The sequence below is a fragment of the Panthera leo genome, chromosome A2 (genome assembly GCF_018350215.1).
Source record: "Panthera leo isolate Ple1 chromosome A2, P.leo_Ple1_pat1.1, whole genome shotgun sequence".
Classification (NCBI taxonomy): Eukaryota; Metazoa; Chordata; class Mammalia; order Carnivora; family Felidae; genus Panthera; species Panthera leo.
Genome location: NC_056680.1, coordinates 39,357,730 through 39,385,163, shown reverse-complemented (window position 1 = coordinate 39,385,163; position 27,434 = coordinate 39,357,730). Strand labels below are relative to the sequence as shown.

The 27,434-nt window shown below is 41.1% G+C and overlaps 1 protein-coding gene and 1 long non-coding RNA gene across 3 annotated transcripts in view; one reads left to right on the top strand and one right to left on the bottom strand.

Annotated features, from left to right (window-relative positions):
• Positions 1–26,913, top strand: part of LOC122214574 (RING1 and YY1 binding protein) — a 79,764-nt gene extending 52,851 nt beyond the window's left edge. The window contains exons 3-5 of the mRNA XM_042929983.1: positions 25,522–25,698; positions 25,797–25,895; positions 26,329–26,913. Coding sequence (XP_042785917.1) covers positions 25,522–25,698; positions 25,797–25,895; positions 26,329–26,581 — 529 coding nt within the window. The 3' untranslated portion in view covers positions 26,582–26,913. The remainder of the gene's footprint in view (positions 1–25,521; positions 25,699–25,796; positions 25,896–26,328) is intronic.
• LOC122214575 lies at positions 8,490–13,870 on the bottom strand. 2 transcript variants are annotated; one of them, XR_006199968.1, is made up of 3 exons: positions 13,774–13,870; positions 9,243–9,471; positions 8,490–8,809 (listed from the first exon to the last, which is right to left on the bottom strand). It is a non-coding gene; the product is annotated as an uncharacterized LOC122214575 (long non-coding RNA). The 2 variants fall into 2 exon arrangements; XR_006199967.1 differs by lacking the exon at positions 13,774–13,870 and adding an exon at positions 13,655–13,767.
• Positions 26,914–27,434: the final 521 nt, after the last annotated feature.

Sequence of the window (27,434 nt, the reverse complement as noted above, 5' to 3'; positions counted from 1 at the left end):
GTTTGACAGGAATGTATCCTTGTTCTTCTGACTCTGGTATTGAGATTTTGTTAACTTTGGAATGGCAGACCTTATCATCTTAGGAACTAGTTATAAGGTTTCTTGTTGCTTTACCAGTACTTGCATAATGTGCAACCTTTGGGGGAAGTCCTTTGAAATACAGACCCTGAAAGTTTTGGATTGCTTTAATATGAGAGACCATATACTTTCTGTAGCCTAGACTCGGAAGCTGACCACCTATATTTGTAGGGTCTGGGAGCTCAGAATGCTCTTTACAGCTTTAAATGGTTGTTACGTAAGTGTGTCCATACTCTTTAGTTTTGCCTCTTAGCTTACAAAACCCAAAATAGTCACTATCTGGCCTTTTACAGCAAAAGTTCACTGATCCCTGTTCTAAAGGAATACAGTAACTATTGACAGTATTTGATTGAATATCTGACGACTGGACTGTGAGGTCAGCTGGGTTACTTATATTAATTAAGATTCACTTCTGGCTTCTCAAATTAACCTTTATTCTCCCTAGAGTGGCTCTCATTAGGATGTATAACCTTTAAAGGTTTTGTAGGAAGTAGTAGATGTTTTATAACCTGGAACATGAATCTTTTTTTTTTCTAGGCATTTTTTTTTTTACTTTATAAAAAAATTACTGTATATTTGAGAAGTGTGTGTGTGTGTGTATGCATTATCTATGGCTGTGTAACAAATGATTCCCCAAATAGCAACTTAAACCTATTATTTCACACCTTTTTTCAAGTTTTTTTTTGAGATATAATTGACATACAGCACTGCATAAGTTTAAGATGTACAGCATAATGATTTGACTTACATACATTGCGAAATGATTACCAAAGTTTAGTTAACATCTTTAACCACATACATTTTTTTTTAAAAGTGAGGAGGAAGGTTTTTCCATTGTGGTGGGAACTTGTAGGATGTACTCTCTTAGTAACTTTTAGATATACAAGAGAGCAGTGCTACTGTATTCTTTATGTTGTACCTTACATCCCCAGTACTTATTTAATCTACAGGTGGAAGTTCGTAGCTTTTGACCACCTTTATCAATTGTCATATCTTTTCTTAAGAGTTAGGGATGTAGGAATGGCTTATCTGGATGGTTCTGGTTCAGGCAGGGTCCCTAATAAGAATGTATGTAGCAAGATGTTTGGTGGGGCTGCAGTCATCTGGAGGCTTGACTGGGGTTGTATTGGGGGGGGGGGTGCGGGTCCTGCTTCTCAAAATGACTTATTTACATGACTTTGTGGAAGACCTCAGTTCCTTGCTGGCTGTTGGCAGGCATGGCAGGGGAGGTCTTGGTTGCTCACCATATGAACCTCTCCCTGAGTCTTTGTAAGATTCTTCATGACCATGACTGCCGGCTTTTCACAATGGTCCAAGAGAGAGCAAGGGAGAAAGCCATGATTTTTTTATATTTTAAACTCAGAAGTCAGTTAAGTCTAATTCTGTTTGTTAGCTATAGTCCATGGTGAAGAACAAGAGGCAGTTAACAGTAGAGTACTGTTTTACCTGGAAGGAAGGCTGTTTGGTGGGAAAGAGTAGGTTCTTATCTGGCAGGTTGAGATTTCATTTGGAGACCTCCAAGAGAGGCCACATTTCTGCTTTTGGAAGTTGCCTTTGCCCTCAACTGGGATTATCTCATTACACACACACACACACACACACTCCATATGGATGGCTTTGCTACATAGGCCTGTGGAACTCATCTTACCCAACCCCACCCCATTTTAGTCTGCCCTCATCACATCACTCAACCATCTGACTGAGTTAAGGCCAAATTCTCTTCATATTCATATTTTCACAGTGGGCCCAGTGGATTCAGCTGTGAAGGAGACTGAATAAACCTTTGTATAAAGACTTATTCCCTCGTGTTGGAACATATTTCAAAATAATCTCTATTCTGAGAGAACTTTAAAGTGCAGATTTTTGAATTCAGGGCTAATGTTCAAGGTGTCATAGGAGAAAAGAAACAGATCTTAGTCCTGTAATGCTAGATGTTGGTAATCGTCTTCATCTTCAAGATCATATTTTACAGAGGCTCAGATTTGAAAAAAGAATAAGCAAACTGTTGATTACAAAATACTTCGTTAAGGAAGTTAAACACACAGCAAAAACTCAACTTAAGAGAAAAATAAGCAAGTTAAAAAATTTTTTTTTATGTGTGTTTATTTTTGAGAGAGAGAGACAGAGCACAAGGCGGGAGGGGCAGAGAGAGAGGGAGACAGAATCTGAAGCAGGCTCCAGACTCTGAGCTGTCAGCACAGAGCCTGACGCAGGGCTTGAACCCACAAGCCATGAGATCATGACCTGAGCCGACGTCAGACACTTAACTGGCGGAGCCACCCAGGCTCCCCAGCAAGTTTAAAAATATAAACTCTGTGTTAAGCATCCAACTCAGGTCATGATCTTGTGGTTCATGAGTTCAAGTCCCGCATGAGGCCCTGTGCTGACAGCTCAGAGCCTGGAGCCTGGTTTGGATTCTGTATCTCCCTCTCTGTCTGGTTCTCCCCCACTCGCTCTCTTCCTCTCTCTCAAAAATAAATAAACATTAAAAAAAATTTTTTTTTAAAATATAAACTCTGTGTTAATTTCTCTGTAATAAATGGCGGTGACAGGGTTGGGAAAAGGGAGAGGGAAAGATGGAAGGATTAAATTGCACGCTAACAGAAACAATACAGGTGACTCTATCTTACCAAAAAAAGATAGGATGGCAAAAAAAAAAAAAAAAGGTAGGATGGCATTTGGCCATTTTCAGTCATTTTAATTTAGCTAAGTTTTTGGATACTGTTAAAGGCATGATCTACCTTAAATGCTGAATTTGCAGTTCTCCTAGTTGATAAGAGTCAGTCGGCTTGAACAGTAACATTTGGAGATTTTGTGGCTTCCAGATGGAATCTTGGCCAGTCATCCCTATTATTCTTGTTTGTTTTTATATTTGTTGGACCAGCTATAACTGGGGGATCTATAAATTTGAAATTGCACACAGATATTTACTTGTTTGTGCACTTTTTTCTGAGTAGATTAATACTTTTTATCATATTCACAAAAGCTTCCATAGAACACCCCACCCAAAGAGCCATGTTAAGTACTGAAGAATTTGAGATACATAGGTAGTGTTCTTAATTTGTTTCCTTAGCACTTAGGACAGTGAATAAATTTATCTCCGGGACAGAAGTCTGGTATTTTTCTGGGAAAATTTATTACTGTAGATAACCCATAATATCCTCCACTAACCCATGCTCTTGCTTTTTTCTTTGGGCCCCAGAACAGCAGAATAAAATGCAGTTTTAAGGAGAATACTTGTCCTGGATCATTGTGAAAATTTTTATTTTTTTAAGGGTTTTTTTTTTTTTTAAATAGCAATTGATAGACACATGGTAACAGACATTTCCTTAAAGTGGAGCTTTAAGTTATGTATTAATGAGAGCTAACTATTTTGGAATAGAAAGGGAGGGGTCCAATCTGACTTCAAAACTAGAATATTAGAGTATTTTTAAGTTCATGCAGTTTAATTTTTAAGCACCATACCTATTGCAGTGGTAACTTCCAGTTAAGTGATCCATAGGAGTAAATCAAATCATACCCTGTTTTGCCCATTCTGATACATCACCTTCCACATTTTAATCTTTTGAAATAGTAACACACATTAAAATTGTTGACATCTCAGTTGGTGTTAGAAAGTGGGAGTGTAAAAATTTCCCTTTGACACCTGGTTAGATTAAGAAACATGACATCGCTTGGGTTTAGGGCTTGGAATAGATGAGTAAGAGTTTTAGTTAGGCAATGACCCTTCTATTATAAACTGGGAAAAATGATTAGGAGTCTTGGTTAGGTCGTTGGTTGTTACTGTGTGGTAAATGACACTCGGATTCTTGAGAAAATTACTAGTTATCTCTAAGCCTCTTTACTCATCTGTAAAAATAAAGGAAATTACTATTATGAAAAAGTAATTAATAGGTCTTCTTTGATTTAGGATGGAGTTATGTTCCTAATGAACTCATTGTGAGTTGAAAATATAAGTCTACAGTGCATGTAATACCACCTAACCTGCAGGACATCACAGTTTGGCCTAGCCTATGTTAAACGTGCTCAGAGCATTTATGTTAGCCTTTAGTTGGGCACAATCATCTAACACAAAGCCTGTTTTAAAATAAGAGCCTATTTTGTAATACAAGGCCTTTTTTTGTGGGGATGTGCATATTTTATAATAACATCTCATGTAATCTGTTGAATACTGTACTGAAAGTGAATAATAGAATAGTTGTCAGTGTATCAGTTATTGACCCTTGTGATCGCTGGGCTGGCTGGGAGCTGCACGTGCAGATGCCCAGCCTCACAGGAGAGGCTCATACCATCTAGCACCAGCCTGGGAAAAGATCCACACTCCAAATTTGAAGGATGGCCTCTTCTGATTGTGCATTGCTTTCACACGATCAAGTCATACCATTCTTTGAAACTAAGCACAAGAGAGGGTATTGAGCATACTCCAGCAACCTCTGTAGGTATTCTCTTACCTATTAACATTTTTGGAAGGCATTAATAATCCTGTAACTACAATAAGATTACCCTGGGAACTGTAATGTGTGAAATGTTTACACTCATTACCGCTTTGGCTTCTAACTCATACATTTATCACAGACACTTAGCCCTTTTTAGAATTAACTTTTATTACTAGAAAAAAAAGAAACGAATCACAACTTTCTTTAGGAAAACAGAATACCACCCCCACCCTGCTGTCAAAATATATATGTACATATATGTGTGTGTGTGTGTGTGTGTGTGTGTGTGTATGTTGCTGTTTGAAGGGAACAGCTTTGATATTAACTGTAGATGTCATTCTTGTGAGATAGTACTTTCTACTTGTAGAATGAAGATGACTACTGGTTGGTTTTTTCAAGTTTTTCTTACTAGATTATAGGTTGGATGTGTGTGCATAGTGAGATAACTTGGCTGTGACTTATTACTAAGAACAGTTAAGTATAAGAGAAAGTTTTAAGTGTATTTTTGTTTGATGGATTTAACGTAGTAATAACTCGAGAACAAGTTTCGGGGCACCTGGGTGGCTCAGTCGGTTAAGCGACCGATTTCAGCTCAGGTCATGATCTCGGGGTTTGTAAGTTCGAGCCCTCGAGCTGTGCTGACACCTCAGAGCCTGGATCCCGTTTCGGATTCTGTGTCTCCCTCTCTCTCTGCCCCTCCCCTGCTCACACACTGTCTCTCTTTCCTTCAAAGATAAATACACATTAAAAAAAATTTTTTTTTTTTTTTTACAGAGAACAAGTTTCTTGAAAAGTTACTTGGGGAAGATGCCAGATTAGCGGTCAGAAGTTGAGAGCATTGTAATCTGCTTCTGAAAACATTGTATTCTCAATTCTAGCATGTTCTTTTACAAGTGCATTCTCGGCTTCCTGAGTGTGTGTGTGGATGGCTCCTTATTAACAGCGGGAACTAGACAGCTGCTGGGGTAGCAGAGATGGCACTGTCATGGACATACCGATGAAAACAGTAGTGTGGACTGTGGGGGACTGGGGCCACCTTTCATACTTTTCCAGGGACTCTCGCTGTAATAGCTTAAAATAATCAGGGTTAAATTATTTTCCATGAAATATTTAATAATAGGAATATAGAGTATAATTTTTAAAAGCTCTTTTTCTTTAACCCTGGTTGGCACTGGGCGTACCTACCCCCACTGGTACTCAGTAAATGTGGTGTGGCAATGAAGGCTTGTCTGTTTTTCTTGCTGGGGTATTTATGTAGCATCAGTCCTCTGAGGCATATGTTGTTATGACATATGGGGAGATAGTCTTCCATTTTTACTAAAATCAAAGTTTTTAAAATTTGAACATGTGTGCAAAAGTGTATGTGAACATGAAAACCAAAATAGGTCTTCTCTACTTGTCTCCCCAAGTGTTTGTTTTCCTTGTCCAACATTTTCTCCTTAACCTTATGGGAGGAACATAGGACAGGTCTTTTCTCTTTAACAACTGGGGAAACTGAGGCTGAAGGCTGTGTTTCTTGGTTATTATTCTGCAAATTGATAAAGAACCAGAGCTAAAATTCCATTTTCTTAACATCTGTGACTCTTGACTGGACCAGTCGCATTCAGATTAAGAAGTACAAGAAGCAGATTATGTCCGTTAATACCGCTGTCCTGTGAAATCTTATTGTCTGATCTCAAGTCCATTATTCCAGTTTGCTGAACCTCTTCAGAATTTCATTCTGTCATCTAAAGTGGTAGCTATCCTTACTGGTCTGGTCCCTTGTCTCCTGTGTGTCTGCGTCTAATTCACTGATTTACACAAACTTTTCTATATAGTACATAAATGCTTAATCATCTGGGTCAGTTGGCTGATTTTTAGGAGTTTGTTCATAGTTTCTTTAGGCTGTTTAAGTCAGAATCAGAAATGCTTTATTTCATTACTCTGTACCAGAATCAGACAAGTAATTGTCTTTACCTCATTCTTTTCTGAGTTCTTTACCTCAGTTAAAACATTAAGACGTTCTCTGGGCATGCAACCCAGCAGGCTTCTGGTTTATTTATTCTTAATAAACATAATTTAGACACAAAAGTAGAGACCACAGTCTCTCTACCCGTCACCCAGCTTCAACAGTTACCATATTGGAAAGCCTCTTGATCTTTACAAATACTGTAAAATCTTACTGTTTCTGGTAAGGCATCAACTGCACTTGTATAAGAGTACATCCTAGGCAACACATTGGCTGAACATCATTATTCTTTGGGGAATTACATGTTAAAACCACATTGAGATACTACTGTACGGCCACTAGAATTACTCAAATTAAAAAGACTGATAGTACCAAGGGTTGTTGAACATGTGGAACAGTTGGAATACCCATACTTTGCTGGAGGAAATGTAACACGGCACAATCCCGTTGAAAAATAGTTGGGCGATTTCTTAAAAAGTTAAATATACACTTACCATAAAGTGAAGTATATACTTGCCATAGGAATTTTAGCCAAGAGAAATGAAAACATGTTCACACAAAGACTTGTGCATGAATGTTAATAGCAGCCTTATTCATGATAGCTAAAAATTGGCAGTGGCCCAACTGTCCATCATTAGGAGACTGGGTAAGCAAAATACAGCACCGTAGGTGAATCTCAGAAATACTATGTTCAGCAAAAATAACTACATACAAACAAAGATGCTATATAATTTCATTTATGTGAAACTCAAAGATTTAAACCATAGTGACAAAAAACAAATTGGTAGCCTCATGGAGCTGGCAGTAGGGGTTGTCTGGGAAGGTGGACACAAAGGAATCTGGGTTGGGGGTGATGACTACTGCTGTATACATTTGTCAGAACTTAAACTGTAATGCTAAAACTGTGTGCATTTTATGTAAATTGTGCCTTCTTAAAATGTATCCTAGGCAAAAGTTGTTCTAGTTAGCAGGCCACAGCACCAATTACTCTTACTACCTGCCTCCATTGGTTTTCCTTGGATGGCAGGTAAGCATGCACCTATAAAGCAAAGGGAAGTCCTTTTGGAGGTGCCGCTAGTTATTTCTTCCAAGGCCATGGACAGAGCCTCACAAAGTGGGCAGGGGCGGCTTCTGTTTCCCCCATCAGAGGCTATTTGCTGTTTGGAGCATGCACTCAGCTTTGGCTTTTGCGCTCTTTTCTTTTCCTGGTCAAAATATTTCCAGGTTCTTTCAGAGTTTGAAGTCTGCCCCCCCCCCCCCCACAGTCCCCCTCCCTGAATGTGTTTTAGAGAACACTTTCTACCTAACTGGAATCCATCATTGTTCTTTCTGGCATTTTTACCTCTGGCCGCAAATTGTTTGGTGATCAAGGATGTCTTTAGAACACAGCAGTTTTCTGTTAGAAGAGGCATTAAAATAGTACCTTTGGAGGAAATGTACTCATAATGATACCTAGAGCTCCCATTTGCTTAGGCATCACCCGTTTTTGTTAATAGTTGTGCTGTGTGGAATATAATGCTGATTGGGACAGGATGTAGTGATTTATCTATCACTTTACATGACTGGTAAGTTAGGGTGTTTTATTCCTTGCTAGCTGGGCTGTAACTGGTTTTGGGTACAGTGCTTAGGAATGTGAAATAGTCCTAGGAACAGCTGATCCTAAAACTTTGTAGAGTTTTAAGGCCTCATAAAAGGATGAGGGATTGTCACAAGAACTGAACCTGAAGAAAGAGCTCCTGGTGGCCAAAGCTGAAGTGATTGGAGACACAAAATAAATAATGGCAATATTGGATATTAACCTGTAGGATAAAGTAAATATCCATGAATCCGTACTGGCAGAGAAAAGACAGTTCTTACCTCCAGGAGAATCCCAGTTAGTAAATACAGAAAGAAAGAGGCACCCAGAAAACCACCATTGGGCAAAGCCAAAACAAAATAGTAATTTTTGCACAGTCCACATTTGGATGCTGACGTTAATAGGTGAAAGTTTGAGGAGAAACAACATATTTTTATATATAGTCTCAAGATACCTCTCAAGATGTTTATTTAAAAGACAGTAACTTTAGAGAAACCTGACAGACACCTCCTTAGCCAAGTGGTTATGGTTAACATTACTAATAAGGTGTGAAAACAGACACACAGGAGGATACACATCTTGGCTCTGGTGTTGTGAAAATGGGTGACTTCTTTTTTTCGCGAGAACTCATCAGACAAACCCCAATTGAAGGATGTTGTTACACAATAATGACCAGTACTCTTCAAAGGTTTCAGGGTCATCAGAGACCTGGAGACTGAGGAGCTAATGAGAACTGACAATAGAAGGCAATGCACGAGCCTAGACAGGATCCTGAAAGAGAAAAAGAACATTGGTGGGACGAGTGGTGAGAATAAAAGAAAGTGTCCATTTTAGTTAACAGTATTGTACCCCAGTGTTAATTTTCAGGTTTTGATAATTATGTTTATATAAGAAGTTAACATCAGGAGAGGCCGCGTGAGGGGTATATGCTAACTGAGTACCATTTTTGCAACTCTAAAATTAGTTAAAAACAAAACATTTGTGTTTTCAGACTTCTAAAACAAAGAATTTGAAAAATCTCTATTTTATCTTTGCCAGTTAACGAATCAAATTTTCAGCAAACCTTCAAACAAAGTGCAGTTGTAGCAGTTTGGTTTAAGAACAGAAAAAGCCCATTTCAAACAAAGACATGTAAGTCATTTTTGGAACCTGTAGGATCCTTACCCTGTTGGAAACTTATTACAAGGCATGCAGATTGGCTTACTTTCATGCCAAAGGCAGATACTTGATGTGGAGTGGAGTGCCAGCTTGAGAAGTTGTTCCAGAGTGGTGCGGGTACTTGCAGGTATGCACCACACCACCGTCTCTGTGTATCCGCATGTCCCTTCTTACAAGCCAGGGATTTAGATAAAGCTGTGTAATTGGAGAGCTTGCTGGTAGTATGAGGATCCCACTTGATGCCACAGTGCTTACTCTTGAAAATAGTGTGGTTCCTGTAAGGTTAAGTAAGCGGACTTACTAATTGTGCAATGCTTTGAGAAGTCATTTGTTAGTACCCATAGATCTTTTTACTTTGCTAAAGAAACGGAAAAGATGAAGAGCATTCCTTAGACTTGACTTCCTAAGAATTTTGTACCAATTCCTGGGCTCTAGATATTTAAAAACACAGGCATCGTACAACAGAATGTCAGAGTCTGCTTTTTCCATACCTATATAGTTGTGGAGTGTAGGTTGGATATGTTGAAATAGTTGGGATATTTGAGGTCAGAGGAAAGGTGAAGGGGCACATATGTTATGTAGTGAAGGAATAGAAAAACATTTCTTTTGCAAATGCACTTCGTTGATTAGCAGATTCAGAGATCTTGTTTTTTGTGTCCTCATTTGCTGCAGCTTTCAATATTGGCTGTTCTTTCTTGGAGTCGATCTCCGTCTCCCTCCCTCTCTCTCTCTCTTTGTCTCTGCCTCTGTGTCTCTTGTGGTATAGTCTTCTCTTGTGTTTTCCTCACTTTCACTGGCTTCAGTTCACTTCTTTTCTTCCTTCTCGAGGTTCACTGGGCAGGCAGTATGGGTTAGTGGAAAGAGCATAAACTTGGATTAGACTCTACCGGCTCTAGCCTTCTGTTTACCATTGGACCTTCAGGCTTTGGTCCCTTCAGCGACTTGGGAAAGTTGTGAGGATTGTGAGGTGATGCGTGCAGGACACGTGACACAGTGCCTCTTCAGAGGGTGCAGTGCATTCCCCATTCATTTTCTTGCTCCTTTCTTCCCCTCTTTTAAACTGGGAGCTGTTCTGCCTCTGGAGTAGGTATTGATATTCTTTGAGAACCTCCTGTGTCCTAGTGTTTTGCTGGGGAATGGCAGTGTGAAAGAGGAGTTGTACCAAGTCCCTCAGTTCTGAGTCCCAGAGAGACTGTTATGTACAGTATGATAATAATACAATCTTGTGTCACATGCTGATACAGCACTTGCTGTCTGCACCACATTGTACAGAGGACCTGGGTTCTTGCAGGCAGCATTAACTGAGCTCTTGTCAGTTATTTTGAAGCAAGTTTGGGAAGTAAAACAAAATGTAAAGTGTCAGTATGGCCTCAGATGTTCATAATCTAGTAAGGAGAGACAGAGTGATTATAATACAGAGTATTAAGTGGTAGAGGTAGGTCCAGGGGTGTTAGGGAACCCTGAAAATCTGGCCACAAACCGGTATTAGCCAGTAGAATTTGGAAAAGCAGCATTTGAGCTGGGTCTTAGGTACGTATGGGTTTTGCACATCAGTTATGGGCAAGGACATTTCAGAAGCTAAGGGATCAGTATGGTGAGCAAATACAGCAAGAGATAAAAGGTATCTTCTGAAAAAGATGGGCTCAAGTCCGTGTGGCTTAAGCTAGAGCTCAGGAGCAGGCTGTGGTGGAGGCGGGGTGAGCTGGAGAGGATCGTCAGAACCGAGTTGTGAGGAGCCCCTTGCATCAAGTTCGGGAGTTCAGATTTACTTCTGTAAACCATGGTCGGGGGTAGATGTTAAACAGAGAAATCGCCAATTACACTTTCTTTTTCAGACCCTTGGTCTCAGTAGGGTCATGTGGGATTAACTAGGGGCAAGACTGGACGTTGCAGGTAGGACATTGAGGAGGAAGGTGTTTCGGCCCTGAGCTAGAATGGAGGAAGACAGTGAAGATCTAGAAGTGGGGTTGTAGGGATAAGTAGTGGAGGTAAGCAGCCCCTGTTCTGAGGTCACAGTAGCATGTTAAGAATGAGGAAGGGGAGAGAGTATATCTTCCTGGGAAGGTGTTCTGACCATACTAGTAACACATTATTTGACACTGAAAGCATTAGGCAGCGCCCATTCAGCTCACCACACTTAATTGCTAGGAAAGTTGTTCTGAGAATTTTGCTCAAGGGAAGAAAAGTACTCAAGGGTGGGTAGGGGCTGTGCACAGAATTCACTTTTTACATAGAGATGTTGGTTAATGTAGTGTCCTAAACACTTCCTTCGGTCCCTCAGAATTAAAAGTATTCATTCTAGGAGGCGTGGCTATCAGCATTTTCCAACAAATGTGTTTTCCTTATCTGACACAGATTTTGATACTTGCATCACTGATTTCTTAGGCACTAAGATAAGGTGCATGCTCGGACCTGTTGGGGGTGTGATACGTGACTGCTGACAGTGTATCTCAAAATATTCTCGTCTTTATTGAAACTTCTATTCTTATTCAAATAATTCTCATTATTTTCTGATTCTGAGAAATGTTTCATCTCTGTGTAACAAATAGGACCAATACTTAACTCAAAGATTTACCGTACTGTTTAAGTTGCTCTCTGAATCCCGATCTCCGGCCTGTGCCACACTGTCCCAGCAAAACAAAATCCTGTTCATGGAGTTGAAGGAGTTCTCAAACTCCAGTGCTAGTTTCTCTTGCTGAGAGCTACTGGTGGTTTCAGAGTTCTCGCCTTCATTCGCATCGAGCTTGTCAACCATTTGAAATGAGATAACCCTAAAATTTCCCTTCCCTTACTGGAAATAAAAACTGATTCACCTGAAATGCCTGAAATCTAGATGATCTTAATAGAGTTGAAATTGTGTAGAGACCGTCAAATAGTCTTTCCTCTGCCTTCTCTTTGGTGATTGGTCAGACCGGTCTCGTGGTTATTAATATACTGAAGTTGCTTTACATTTTACCTTGGGTTTTCCCCCTTAGAATACGTGCTACACATTAAAAAACACTGTTACTTAGATCTCAGCGACTGGTATGTTCCCGACCAAATGTGTGATGCTTGGCTCTATATGAAATTACCAAAGACTTCTGTTTAATGTCAGTGTAAATGATATATCTGACAGGTAAATCCTTGTGTTGCTGTGAGGTATAGAACTTTATTTTAGTAAAAGTATCGCAAAATGTTTGAGAAGAGTGATCATACGACTTCATTTGAAAAACCACTGTTAATATATTCAAAGTTCTTCAGATTGTTCTTCCTAAATCTCACTCTCTGGTAACCTACAATAGTTAGGATGATGAACACATTACAGATGTTTCTGGTGGATATCTTTCGATAACATTTTAACAGAAGCACTGTTGTATTCTGGGCCGCTTTCCCATCTTTGTAGATATTTTGCTTCTCTGTATGATAATCTTGTACATAACAGTGGTTTTCACCTGGGAGTGATTTTGCCTCCTAGAGAACATTTGGCAGTGTCTAGAGAAATTTCTGCGTGTCATGACTTGGGGATCGGGGTGCCCCTGGCATCTGGTAGGTGGGGGGCGGGATGCTGCTAAATATTCCTCCGTGCTTAAGTACAGCCCCTATAGCAAAGAGTTAGGAGGTCCAAAAGATCAACAGTGCTGAGGCTGAAAAACCCTGCAGTGAACCTCTTTGCCAAGTGATGGCGGGCTTTAAGTTTTGATTCCCAGTGATGTAGGAAACCCATTATGACATGATAATTTGACCATGAACTAGCTCTAGCCATGTTTGTTAGAACGGTTACTGTCTAGTATGTACGTTTTGGTTTGTTTTTTTCAAGGATTAGATTTGAAGGAATCTTAAACGATGACCTTAATGAAGCCCAATGCTTTAATTTTGCGGGTGAGGAAACCCAAGAGCTGAAGAAGGCAATGGACTTGTTAGACCTCAGATTCCTTTGAGTTATCTAATTGCCTTTTTTTTTTTTCCCCTTTGAAGATTTACTAATTCTTTTGTGTGCTTTGCAGGTGCCCAGTTTTGTGACATGAACTGTAATTTTGAAGTGTTTAAATGAATTTTAAATGGGATCTTTGACAACTATAAAGTAATTTGCAGAGTAGATTGGATTGCTGTTGTAAAGTGTTTCTTGGAGAGAGAAAACCTTGGTTCATCATTGGATTTATTTGCATCTGAAAATGTGGTTTGCTTAGAGATTTGTAGTTTCTGTGATTCCTTCTAAATTAATGACATGATTTATAAGGTAATTTCGTATGTCTTTCGCAGCTGGAGAGAGAGGTCATATCATAGTCACTAAACCAACAGTATAGTTTGTAGAATGTACCCCATGATATTTAATCCTTTTTAAAATAAGAGGCTAAATGAGTTACTAACAGCATAAACTGAAAACCTGCCTCTACCTTGAGAACAAATACTCTATGTAGTTGTCTTTATTAAATATTGAATACAGGTGTCTCAGCTAAAGGAACCTTAGAGATCACTTACCTCTAATCTCCTTTGCCAGTGAGGAAACTGAAGTTTAGAGAAGGTAGTACTCATAGTCACCGAGTTAGGTCCCAAAATAAGTACAGAAAGCAAGAAGGGGGAAAGCTTAGGCATCTCACCTGTTAAGTCTTATGATCCGCTTTGTGTGTCAGGGAGCACCCCATAAAACACAGAGGACCCTCACCAGTGATCTCGGCCATTGGTATCTGTTATGTCATGTCTTACCAACTCCTTGGATAATGAGCATATATGCATGCATATCCCAAGTGCACAGCACCCTGCCTCGGCATATGGTAGGCACCAGGAAAAACATGTTTAGTGAATTTCAAAACAAAAGCCAGAATGCCAGACGTGAAACTGGGAAAGGAGACAGCACAAGGCATGCCATGTCTCTGCCCCTTTATTCAAATGAAGTTTGAGAGGTAGGGGATGCTGGCCCAGAAATTAGGGATTAGATGCCTGTTTGGGCTTTCCTCTAAAGGGGGCTGGTGAAGAGAAGAGTGTTGCTACCACACCTGTAGTCACATGACCAATGGCTCCGGTGATAGGCTGCCTCCAGTATGAGTAGTATTCCCTAAAACACTTACTCAGACCAAATCCTCAGCAAGCAAAAGACCTTTTCAGTCTGAACACTGAAGTCTTTTGCTGTAGAATAAAATTCATGTTGAAAATAATGAATGGAGGTATCAAAAAGAAATTCACTTAGGAACCCTTGCTGGGCTCAGTGACTTGAGCATCTGACTCTTGATTTTGGCTCAGGTTACAATCTCAGTTCTTGAGATTGAGCCCCATCAGGATCTGTGCTGACAGTGCAGAGCCTGCTTGCAATTCTCTCTCTCTCTCTCTCTCTCTCTCTCTCTCTCTCTCTCTCTCTCCCCCTCTCCCCCTCTCCCTCTCTCCCTCCCTCTCTCCCTCTCTCCCTCCCTCTCTCCCTCCCTCTCTCCCTCCCTCTCTCCCTCCCTCTCTCCCTCTCTCCCTCTCTCCCTCTCTCCCTCTCTCCCTCTCTCAAAATAAATAAACATTAAAAAAAGAGATTCAGTTAGCTACCTTCAAAGAAGGTCCAGTTTAAAAACAGTTTAGGAAACATTTTTCCTTATATAAAGTCAACTAGTACATTCTTTGTCAGTGGGCTTGCTTTTGGAAAGATAGCTGTGGGAGATCTAAAGGGCATATTTATTATGGGACATTTACTTAAAATATTTGGATGACCACAATAAAATTGTTATTTTAGGCACCACAGGGGAGAGGAAATGGAAGGAAGCCAGATTTATAGTCTATGGTTGAAATACTTTTAAGCCCACTTCTTGAAAGTTGTTCTGATATTTAGTAAGTTTAAAATTTTTCTTTATTTTCAAACTGTTTTTTTAACCTGCAGTTGGAGGTAATGTTGCTTTTCATGTTTCTTTTTTGAAGTTTTGCTAAGGAAGATTTTAAGCTTGAGTTATTTTAGAAGTTGCCATCTAAAGAAAGTCTCTTCTTTCTTTGCCTATAATGAAGCAGGCTTGCACAGAAAAAAATAATTTGGCATGGTCCTAGGATAGCAGTTCTCAAGCTTTTTGGCCAGAGAATCTCTTGCATTGTTGATAAAATTATTATGGATCCCGAGGAGCTTTCACATCATGTTGGTTGTGTCTATAGATGTTTTCCATATCAGAAATGAAAACTGAGAAATGTTTAGAACACAAAACTATACAGTTGATCCTTGAATAACACGCAGGTCAGAGGCGCCAGTCCCCCCCACCCCCACCCCTGAAGTCAAATCTGCATATAACTTTTGACTCCCCCCAGAAAGCAATGACCTACTAATAGCCTGCTATTACCTTCTCTTTCTGTAACATAAACAGTTAACACATTTTATATTACATAGTGTATTCCTACAATAAAGTAAGCTAGAGAAAAAACATTATTAAAATCATAAGGAAGAGAAAATACATTTACAGTACTGTATCAGGAGATCTCTGTATAGGTGGACCCATGTGGTTTAAACTTGTATTGTTCAAGGGTCAGTTGTACAGACATACATTTCATTAGGTGTCAGAGCAGTGATGTTACACGTCATGTAATCTTTGGAAAGTGAAAAGGCAAGTGATATCTTAGAATTATTGTGGAAGTAAAAGTTACGGAAAATTATTATGGGAATAGTTTTGGCCTTCATAGGTAGACCCTCCTTAAAAAGTTCTAGAGGACCCCCAGGAATCTCTGGACCATGCTTTGAGAACTGTGGGGCTAAGATACTCACTGCTCACAGGTTTGCTTATGAAATACAGGTCTTGCTTCCAAGACTCTAAACCATTTGTTGCTCTTTTACCTACTTGAATATGTTTCTGAGTTCTAGAAAAAAAGTTCTGGTGCCTGTACTTAGTGGTGGTTATTTGTAAAGTCATGTGTTTCAGGGCATAAGAGACATTTGAATTTTCAAAATGGCAGTTTTTAATCTGGAATAGAACATTGTCGATTCTGCTGCTTATGAATGATGCTTGTGTTCGTTCTGTTGGAGTCAGCTGTTGCTAACCAAGTTGTGTCTGGTGAGAGTTGGGTAATACCGTAGATATTGTACAGTTGAAGCCTGGTAGCTTCCCCTGAAGGCGTTCTCTTTTAAAAGGAATATCTACAGCCAAAGTGCTCTCTGAAGTATGTAGAAATATTGGTAGCCATGTTGATGAGGATGCTTAGTGCTGCTGTGTTGAAGCTAGACAGCATAATTAGCTTTGGGACACCAACTTTTGTGAAAGATATGTGTCTCTAGAATCCTTTTCCTAGGGCAGGGCTTACCAACTTGTCTCACTTGTAAACCTTTATATTTGCCTCCCAGTACCTGAGGAAGGGTGGTAGATACATCTGCAGCTGGAAAAGTAGTGTATATATATTACTTCTAAGGGGAATTATTTTGTTAAGTATTTATACATTCTGTGTACATGTCCTATGACAAGCTAAGTGAACTTCACCTCGTTTAATCTTCGCTTCAGCTCTATTAAATGAGATAGGGCCCATTCCCTTTTGAGTTACTACTACTGCTGAGCTCTCCAGTAGCAGAGCCTATTATATAAAGTTATCCTAACTCCAGAGTCCATGCTCTCCTTCTCAGCTGTGAAGACGGCAGAAGGAAAGACAGACAAAGGGGATGGTTTGTTTTCAAAAAAAAATTTGATAGTTGGAGTCAGAATTGAGAGAAAGTTTGAGTTTTCTGGTACAGAGTAGAGTGGTTACCCTGTTTCAAGGATGTGTACTGTTGGGAAGGAGTAACCTAAAATGGTAGTAACTGAGACCCCCTGGGTCACTTAGTGGCTCATTCTAAAGGATGAGCCAGAGGATTTGAGAGATTTCATGAAGTCACATATTTACATGAGAGAGGAAAGAATGGTGTGGGAGAAAAAGAACAGCAAGAAGAGATACTGTTTCCAAGGCGGGGAGAAGTTAATAATGCCATACCATGTATATGATCCTAGCAAAGTAAAGTGATAGTTGACTTTTAAAAGTATCCATATTAGGGATTACCTGGGGGCTCAGTTGGATGAGTGTCTGACTTCAGCTCAGGTCATGATCACACGGTTTGTGTGTTGGAGCCCTGCATCGGGCTCTCTGCTGTCACACAGAGCCTGCCTGGGATCCTCTGGCACCGCCCCCCTGCCCCTCAAAAATAAATAAACATTTTTTTAGAAAAAGATACTTTAAAATTATCCTTATTATGATGGTTGGCTTCAGTGTAGGTCACAAGGTCACATAGGTTTCTTTTCACCCTGGTGCAGCATGGCTGGAGGTTGCGTCAGGAGCGGCTCAGGGGACAGCTAGGGGTACTCATCTTTCAGAGGAGAGCCAGCTAGGTCTAAGGAGTGTTCACATGGGCCTGAACAAGCCAGCGGAAAGGGTACCTTGGTCATTGGGACTAACACCTGGTACAACAAAGTCTTATATGTCCTGCATCAGAGACGAATTAGGTTGGAGCTGGTTTCATCTTCCCATGGCTGAACATAACGAATATTTGCACAGTGGTCTATTAAGATAACCCGCCCTTTAAAATAGTGGCAAACATTGGGGCACCTGGGTGGCTCAGTCGGTTGAGCATCCGACTTCGGCTGAGGCCATGATCTCACAGTTCGTGAGTTTGAGCCCCGTGTCGGGCTCTGTGCTGACAGCTCAGAGCCTGGAGCCTGCTTCACATTCTGTCTCCACGCCCCTCCCCTCCCCCCCCCCCCCCCCCCCCGCCTCTGCCCCATCCCTGCCTGTGCTTTGTCTCTGTCTTTCAAAAAATGAATAAACATTAAAAAAATTAAAATAAAATAGTGGCAAACAAAGCACGTACCTAGGAATTCCCTGGGGTTTTACTTTTAAACCAGATTATCTGCTGTGTTTCTTCATCTGTTATTCTTCATTGGGCCAATTGATCACATTGGTGATTCTTAGTAATACTGTCCTATGACACTTGAACAAATATGAAAAAGTACAGAGGTTTTTAAGATATTAAAACCCTTTATTTAAAAAAAGTCTTAGCCTCACATGGTGTAGCTGAAAGATCACCACATGAATAGTCTGGAGATTCCATTTCTCTGGTCTAGTTGTTAATCCTCTCATTTTTAAAAACTGAGAATCTTAGTCTCTAAGTTACCTTTTAGAACTGTTAAAGATACAAAGTGAGGCAACAGTTGTTAAAAAATATATATATATAAGTACACGCAGAGGGGGAAGAGCCCTAAAGGTAGCCTGTTAACTTGAAATCTGTTTGTTCTATACATTCGGTGTAATCCAAAAAGGAATAATAAATGGAATATTAACTTTACTCACCAACACGTTATTATCTACACTACTCCTACTAACTGCATTCTGCCTGCCCCAACTAAACATCTGCGCAGGAAAAGCAAGCCCATATGAATGCGGATTTGACCCACACTAGGGTCTGTCTGCCGGCCTGCCCTTCTCCATAAAGTTTTTCCTAGTAGCTGTTACATTTCTACTGACCTAGAAATCGCACTCCTGCTACCCTTACCCTGAGCCTCTCAAAGAGACAACTTATCAACCATACTCACCGTGACACTACTATTAATTTCATTTCTGAGCCGCAAGTCTAGTCTATGAATGAATCCAGAAAGGGCTAGAATGAACTGAATATGATAATTAGTTTAAACTAAAACAAATGATTTCGACTCATTAGGCTTGTGATCCTTGGTGTCAAAGCTGGAATTCTAACTTGTGTTCTGTTTGCAGCATTTCTACTTTGGGTTATCTTTGGTATTAAAAAAAAAAAAAAAATACAATGGCTCAAGAGCTGGTAGGTAAAATGAATAGAAAACAGGTTGTTTTTGTAGGGCCTCTTTTCTGTACTAGTCATCAAAGCCAGGGGCCATTAGTGTGTAGTGGCCAGTGTTGTTGACCCAACATGTGTATTGCCTTTGCCATAAATACAGACTGTGCTGTGTTCCCAGCTGCTGTGTTTTTTTTTTTGGGGGGGGGGGGGCATCATCAATACAAAAATTCAATCACTGTGGGTGGCGTAGAATCTGTCCTAGCTGGTGTAACAATATGTGTAGGATGACCTTTTGCATGTAAGGACAGGAAAATTGGTCATGTCAAGTTTCCTTTTATATTGCCATGTGGTCGGGGTGCCTGGGTGGCTCAGTTGGTTGAGTGTCCAACTTCGGCTCAGGTCATGATCTTGCGGTTTGTGAGTTCGAGCCCCGCGTCGGGCTCTGTGCTGACAGCTTGGAGCCTGGAGCCTGCTTCAGATTCTGTGTCTCCTCCTCTCTCTGCCTCTCCCCTGCTCATGCTCTCTCTCTCTCTCTCTGTCTCAATAATAAACGTTAAAAAAAAAAAAAAATTGTATTGCCATGTGGTCTCTCATGAAGAATCTTGGGTCCTGATAGAAGTGAGCTAAATGGAAAAGCATTCTAACAGCTGTTAAATCCTAGAAGTTAATAGTTCTTCACCTAGCAGATCACCAAAGCAAGGAAAAGGTTGGGGAGATGTAAATGGCCAGAGAACTCAAGGACTGTATAAGCTCAGTGAAGACGATTTGGCAAGTTTGTAAAGCACCATTTTTTTTTGTTTTGTTTTTTGTTTTGTTTTTTTGTTTTTTTTTAATGGATGAGTTGATTGTCTGATTCCAGAGCCTTTAGGGTATTTTAATTGAAAAGTGAAACACCAGATGGAATTCTCTAAGTTGGCAAAATGCACAAATGATAATTTAGGAAAAGCTGAACATAATCAAGGGAAAGATACAATTTGTTAGAGATTCTTCTTGCTCTTTGTTGCCTGAACCACAAGACGGTGGTTTGTGATGTTGCTTGTTAGGTAGCTTAGATATAGAGAAGTTTATGAGAAATGAGCGGTAAAATCTCAGGTTTCCCTGAGTATACAGGCAAACAAGGAAAAGGGTATATGGTAGAAACACCTCTTAAAAATATGGTTTGCCTTTAAAAAAAAGAAAGAAAAAAAGGTCTGTCTGTGCTTACCCCAGTGACATGAGTACACATACCAGAAACAATTCCGAAAGATTGTTTTGTGCTCTTCCTGTGTTCATTCACTCATGTATGTTCAAACTCTGAAAATTTTCCTTGTCTAAAGTTAAGGCTGTCCCTAGATGAAGATTTGCTTCACTTTTCATGGAATGGACTTTTCTGAAATACTAGCTGGGTTCTTGTTTTTTTGTTTTTTTGTTTTTAAGAGAGTGCGAGCCCCAGAAAGAGGGAGAGAGAATCTTAAGCAGGCACCACACTCAGCCAGATAATGAAATAAAGAGTCAGATGCTTAACTCACTGAGCCACCCAGACACCCCTGAAATATTAAGCTGTTTTAAAAGCAAATAAATAGACACGTTTTCCTGATGATGTCTTTTATTGAAATTTCACAGCAGATTTTCATTTGTAAATGTTACTGAGACAGCAACCATAAACCCATAGAGTAATTTTTTTTTTTTTTTTTTTTTTTGGTTATAAAAAAGTCTTGAGGAAGATACAGAAAACTTGTTCAGTGTCAGCTTTACTCTTTTTAAAGAAACTAGAACCCCTGTTTACTATATAACACTTCTCCAGTAGTGTTTTTGTTTTATGTTGTTGTTAGTTTATTGGCTTTAGTTCAAGGCTTAGACATCAAAAGCTTAAGCCATATGTTTTGATCTATGTTTCCCACTGTATTTTGAAGGCTATTAATAGTTTATTTTAGGTTTGATAGTTGGAAAACATAATTTTGAAGAACCCAGACTCTGCAGCTGCATACTGAAGGATTGACTTTCTGCAACATGTTGAAAGTTCTGCCCACTAAATGTGCTGTCTACACTGTGCGTTGTAGGACACTTAGAAGATGCAGTGAGCTATGTAAATCTGCGGGAAGTAATGATTTCTCACTGATCAGCAGTATCACATAATCATGATAGGTGTTCCCTTGTTACTGGGAATGTTCCGCAGGCAGTGGAAAGCATTCTTGGTAGCTTCCACTGCCCTTTTCTCTTCCCTTAGGGACAACCAAGTAGTCCTCTTGCCACAATGAGGATGACGAGGCTAATGAGGCTCCTGGCATTGTCAGTGAGTTGTGTAGCTCAGCGGATTGACCTGAGGTTTTCATCCCTAGTACCTCAGGCCCAAGTCGCACACACACACAAGTAGACAAGTCTGGGCTATTTAAGGCAGAGAGACTCTTTTGAGGTTACCTTCAAAATAGGAATCCACGAAGAGTCCAGATGGATTTGGGTTAAAAATCCCAGCTCAGCCACTTAATTGTTAGCCTTAGACAAGTTTATCTTTCTGGTCCTCAATCTTCTTAATTTGTAATTTGGAGACAGTTCTTCCTAGAGTTGTGCTAAATCTAGCTTCACGTTGTGCCTGTCTTGTGATGGCTGGGAAATGGATCTGCCTCTGCTACTCCAGGCACTTCGCCGTGTCTAGCCTAGAGAGGCTGGGGTGGCCTCACTGGAGTGAGGTGGGTGCAGCTCTCATGGAGATGGGGCGTCCCCATTGTCCCACATGCAGTCAGAGCATAAGCCTAGGAACCAGAGGGGACAGATGGCAGGAGCTGCCCGAGTAGTGCTGACGGGGTGGCACTTTTATTTGGCAGGTGCACACGGGTGGGCCTTCTGGTCTTGTTAAACTTCCCCTTGCAAAAAAGTTGGCTTTGCTTTTTGAACCAGTAAGTATTGGTATGCACTTGATTGAGAAAAGTACTGTGCAGCTGGTAAAAATTGGATAGGTTTGGGGCACCTGGCTGTCTCGGGAGAACATGTGACTCTTGGGGTTGTGAGTTTGAGCCCCATGTTGGGTGTAGGGAGTACTTAAAAATCAAATCTTTTAAAAATTGGCTAGGTTTATTTCCTACATCCTCTGTACCCTAATCTTTCTTAGAAATTCTATGGGACTTGTTGGAGGAGGAGAGTTTGAAAAAGCTGCGATAGTAATTTTTTTTTTTTTTTTTTTGGCAATAGCAATTTCAATATTATTCCTCAGTTTTGGAGGGTTTTTTGTGAGGAGGGGGTCAGGTAATGACTGAGGAGTTAGGTTGTGACTTTGGAAATGGATGACATAAAACACAGTAATACCTTTGAAACAACACAAATGTCTTTAGCAGACATCCCCTATTCCTTGCTTATTTGCTTATTATCAGATCACAAATAGCCTTGGGTCCTTGTCGTTTTCTGAGCTTGTGGCTTGGTTAACCATTGGCGGAGAGCGGCATTCACTCTTCTAGTCAGACATTCATTTTCTTAGGAGCAGGTACAAGCCATCACATGGCTGTGCATGTGTGCTGTGTATTAGGAATCACAGCTGATTTTTACCTTCGGTATATATAGATTTTTTCCTGTAGATAGTGAATCATGGTTTGCATGTGCTGAAGAATTTAGACCATGCATTTTGCTGAAGTCTGAGGGAATGCTTATCTGGCACAGAAACACACCGCAGGCACCTCACCTGTTGTCCACAGTCTGCCTGGAGCCTTGGCAAGCCGGCCTCGTTTCGGGGTACTCCGTCCTGGACACGTGTGATGTCTGGCTGCCTCACAGCTTCTTATGGTCCCCCCACTCATGCCCTTAAGGGCCATTCGTGAGATACAAGTAGCTTTCTTTTTGATGGTAGCTACACTTGGGGTGAGTACAGCATATAGAGTTGTTGAATCACCTGAAACTAACCTGGTCTGTCAGCTGTACTCAAAAGAAGCAATTTCCCTTTCTCTCCGCTCATCATTAGCTCTCGTTTCTGCTAATGTTAGTGCCTGCTACTCACTGAACCGGGCACTGCTTCTAAGGTCCCTGGTTTCGGAATCTCTTCTCTGACTTCTCATTCCCAAATTTTGCCCATAACCCCCATTTACTTAGCATCCCTTTCATGCTTTAGAAGAACGTGTCCCCGTTCCTTTCCCAGGACTTGTCTTGATTGTACGGTCTCTTCTTTACCCCATGAATTAACCTCTCTTGCCTGCCTCCGGTCTGTTTCAGCATACAGCATGATTTAAGTCTTCTTTTCCTATAGCAGTCTCAAACCCTGCTAACTTTTCCACAATGGCCAGGGCCGTGCTCACTTTTGCACCACAGTTCTCAGAAGGGTTCCTATTGGCCATCTCTGTACTAGTGCGCTGACCGTCCGTCCGTCTTCGCAGCCCTTGATCCCATGTGGCTTGCTCTCCTGGTGGTCGGCATTGACCTCCTTCTGGTTATCGAAGCTTGGGCCCTCTTGTTCATCCTCATTTTACTTTGTCTTTGCTATGTTCGTTTATTCTTTATTCATCCAGTAGATAACTTTATTGAGCACCTGTCACTGTGCTGAATGACATGGTGACAAGAATGATTAAGATGTGAGGTTGCCACTGAGGGGTGTCCAGTTGACTGGCAATCACAGTACAGCGTTGTAAGTGACAGAACTTTGTAGAGTGTTCTAGAATGAGACAGGCACCTCTAACTCGGATTGGGTGGGCCTGGTGATTTGGCTGGCAGTTAACCTTTTATTCCTTCCCTGTGGAAGGTTCTCTTAGGCTGATGTCCGGGTGTCCTTTCATGTTCTTGCACGTCAGACTTCTCTGGAATAAAATGAATGTGCTGGCTTAATTGAAATTCTCTCTCAAGGTGTAGTTTTTTCATAGTTTTTATGGTTTATTCACAGTATTAACTCTGGCTGACTTATTTTGATACCAGAGTATTGTTTAGTGTGTGGCATTTTGTTTCACCTGAATTAAACTGGTAATCCCTTTAGACAGCTGATCTGTTTGGATCCCCAGTGAGTGCTTGGGAAATGTTTGTGGTGGTGATGATCTTCTTTGTAAGTATGAACACATTCGTGCTTGCTCTTTGAAGGAGTAGAATGTGTTAGCATGGCTGCTGCTGCCTTTCTCAGAACCTGTGGAAAAAGAAAGTTACTTTCATACGGGATCCTCTGGGGGCTTAGAGTTAAGTACCTTCCTCCCTTTCTCTAGAGGTACTTCACGTCTGCGTTTGCATCTCTTACCACTGACAATATTGTGGTCCAGGCTGAGGTGTACCTGTGACTGGGTTTTGTGGTGACCACCCATGACCAAGGCCTATGTTGCTAGAGACTGATAAGAAGTTTGCTTTGAGATTATACCTTTGTTGGTACGTTTTCTGGTAAAGCCACCCTACCACCGAACAAGTACTGAAATGCTCAGAGCAAACCCAGTGCCTTCCACGCTCAGGCTCACCTTGGGGAACTCGCAGGAGTGAGCTGACTGTGTCCTCCTTGTGCTGCTTTCCTCCTCATCCACGCCACACCAGCCCTCAGAAGCTCCAGGAATTAGGGGTTCAGCATGTCAGGTATCTAGCAACTGTTTTCCTGCCCCAAAATGGCAGAATTACTTAAGAAGGAAGCTTCCCCTCCGCCCCCACATTTGTTTCACTCCCTGCCCCCAGGCTTCCCAATGATGAGCTAGACCTAGTGTGGCTGGTTATTTTTCCCCAGCCCTCTTCTCCATCCTGGGGACCGAGAGGGAGATGTAGGGGCTGAAGGTGATGGTTACATTGTGGCAGCCGGTCATTTCACCTTATTAACGACCCACCCACCTGGAGGTGTTTGTTTCCTACCTTGTTCTTGGAGAAGTTACTATATTGCAAATGGCGATCTATTATATTATAAATGGAGATCTAGATGGGAAATGTTTGAAAATTAATATTGTATAGAAATAACGCATAGGCTCTTCTGTCTCCTTTTCCCATTTGGGTCTGAATGCTCCTGCATTGTGCAAAGTGTTTGGCAGCACTTAGATTTTGTAAACAATAGTGTTAAGAGCCGGTGTCAGTTGGAGATTGGCGCGGACATAATGGTTGATGGCACAATGAATGTATCACTTGTCTGAGGTTTTTTTATAGTGACTTTCAGTCTTTCACTCCCCTTGGGAGCTAGTATGAACCACAGTTACCTTTTATTGCTCTATATGTGTTGTCCATGCCAATCACAGAGCTGCAGGGGAGCAGACCGAGTTGGAATAATTAGATTGAGGAGTGAATGTCACACTTCTAATTTCATTCTCCTTTCAAGGGATTACCAGTGTCCATTTAATAAGATGAGATTAACCCTCTGCAGCAGGAGTATTTGAAAGCTGTCAGTCAGTATAATCTTGACAGCTCAAAAGAAGAAGTGCTCTCTGCACTCTTAGAAACAGTGTCATGTTTTATGGGCTGAAAGACTTTTTCTGCGAAGGGATGTGTCTGTGTGAGCACATGTGTGTGTGTCGTTAAAGGCAGACATGCAGGAGGTGGATCTGAAAGAGGAAGAGGGTTCTACCTATTGCATAGGATCAATAACGGAGAAATAACAAGTAGTTTAGTTTGCACTTGCCAGACACCGGTCATAAAATACTTCGAGAGATTGTAAGACCAAAGCAAAAAAAAAGTGAGAGAAATAATATAAAGCAAATAGTGACGTGTCTTTCCTTAAACGTTTTAGAAAACCTCGGATCAATTCTCAGCTGGTGGCGCAGCAAGTGGCGCAGCAGTACGCCACCCCGCCGCCCCCGAAGAAGGAAAAGAAGGAGAAGGTGGAGAAGCAAGACAAAGAGAAACCTGAGAAAGATAAGGAAATCAGTCCTAGTGTTACCAAGAAAAATACCAACAAGAAAACAAAGTAAGTTCCCAGCCCACTCTGCACAGTTCTGTTATTTTGCCGGTGAACTCCAGCCCTGTTTTAAATGCCTCTTTTTGTTTCCGCCCCGCCCCCCCCAGACCAAAGTCCGATATTCTGAAAGATCCTCCTAGTGAAGCAAACAGCATACAGTCTGCAAATGCTACAACAAAGACCAGTGAAACGAATCACACCTCAAGGTATTTGAAGCTAGATTGAAATACAGCATTGCTGCTCTGATTTACTTTGTCCTAGTCCCGAACCCGGGGCAGGTTTTGTGCCTGTGAGCTTGCAAGCTAAGAAGGGGTGGGGGCAGGAGCTAGGTGTGGGCCTGTTCGCTTGGAAAACACACGTGTAAATATGTGGGTTTCTTCTGTATCACTGTGCCCACAACAGGAGAAAGATCAACCGATGATAATTTTGCATTGGTCCAAAAGCTTTGTTTAACCGGTGGTGGTTTCTGTCGCTAAAAGTTAATCAGCAGACTTTGCTGGAAGCTCTTGGTGTGTGTGGTGGCGATTTAGACCCCTTGCCACCCACGGTGGCGTGAGGTCTGTGTGTATATTGATGGAGAAGTTGCTTTGAATCCATAGCTTATATTTAATTGGCTGTTCCCCGGGGTGTTGCTTTCAGGCCCCGGCTGAAAAACGTGGACAGGAGCACCGCACAGCAGTTGGCAGTGACTGTGGGCAACGTCACCGTCATTATCACAGACTTTAAGGAAAAGACTCGCTCCTCCTCGACCTCCTCATCCACAGTGACCTCCAGTGCAGGGTCAGAACAGCAGAACCAGAGCAGCTCGGGGTCAGAGAGCACAGACAAGGGCTCCTCCCGTTCCTCCACGCCAAAGGGCGACATGTCAGCAGTAAATGATGAATCTTTCTGAAATTGCACATGGAATTGTGAAAACTATGAATCAGGGTATGAAATTCAAATCCTCCACCTGCCCATGCTGCTTGCACCCCCTGGAGAATCTTCTGTGGACATCGGCCTCTTAGTGAAGCTGCCAGGATGATTTCTGCTTGCCATGGGCATCTGGCCACCAAGGAATTTCGCACCCTGACGATTACTCTTGACACTTTTATGTATTCCATTGTTTTATATGATTTTCCTAACAATCATTTATAATTGGATGTGCTCCTGAATCTACTTTTTATAAAAAAAAAAAAAAATCTGCTGTGCACAATTTTCCATGTACATGACAACTGGTTTTTTGTTTTTGTTTTGTTGGGGGGGGCGGGGGGGGCTGGGTGGGGGAGGGAACTTTTATTTATTGTGTTCACAGACTCCATCCTTTCAGCATATCCTTTTAAGTTTAGTTCTTTCTTCCAGTTATACTATGTACTATCAGTTTTGATATAACTATATATATATAAATATAAAATTATATATAAAGGGTTATTTGAAACCAATCCATGGCAACGCTGGTGCTTGATACACTGTGAAGTGAATACAACATTGAACAGTTACAGATCTGGGACAGTCCCTTCTAGGAAAGTGCTGAAATTAAATTAAAATCAGTCCTACATGAAGTATGTTCCAACCCACGTGGGAACTTGACTCTCATCTGTCTAAAGAGTACTGGACGATATAAAAATATATATTTTTTACACAATGTGATCTCAGATTTCAAGACTGCTCCAGATAGCCTGCATTTGCAATGGAATAACTGACAAATCACAAATGGTTTAGTTGGGAGGGCTTTGAAGACGATTCAAAAGTAACTAAACTAGCTCCAG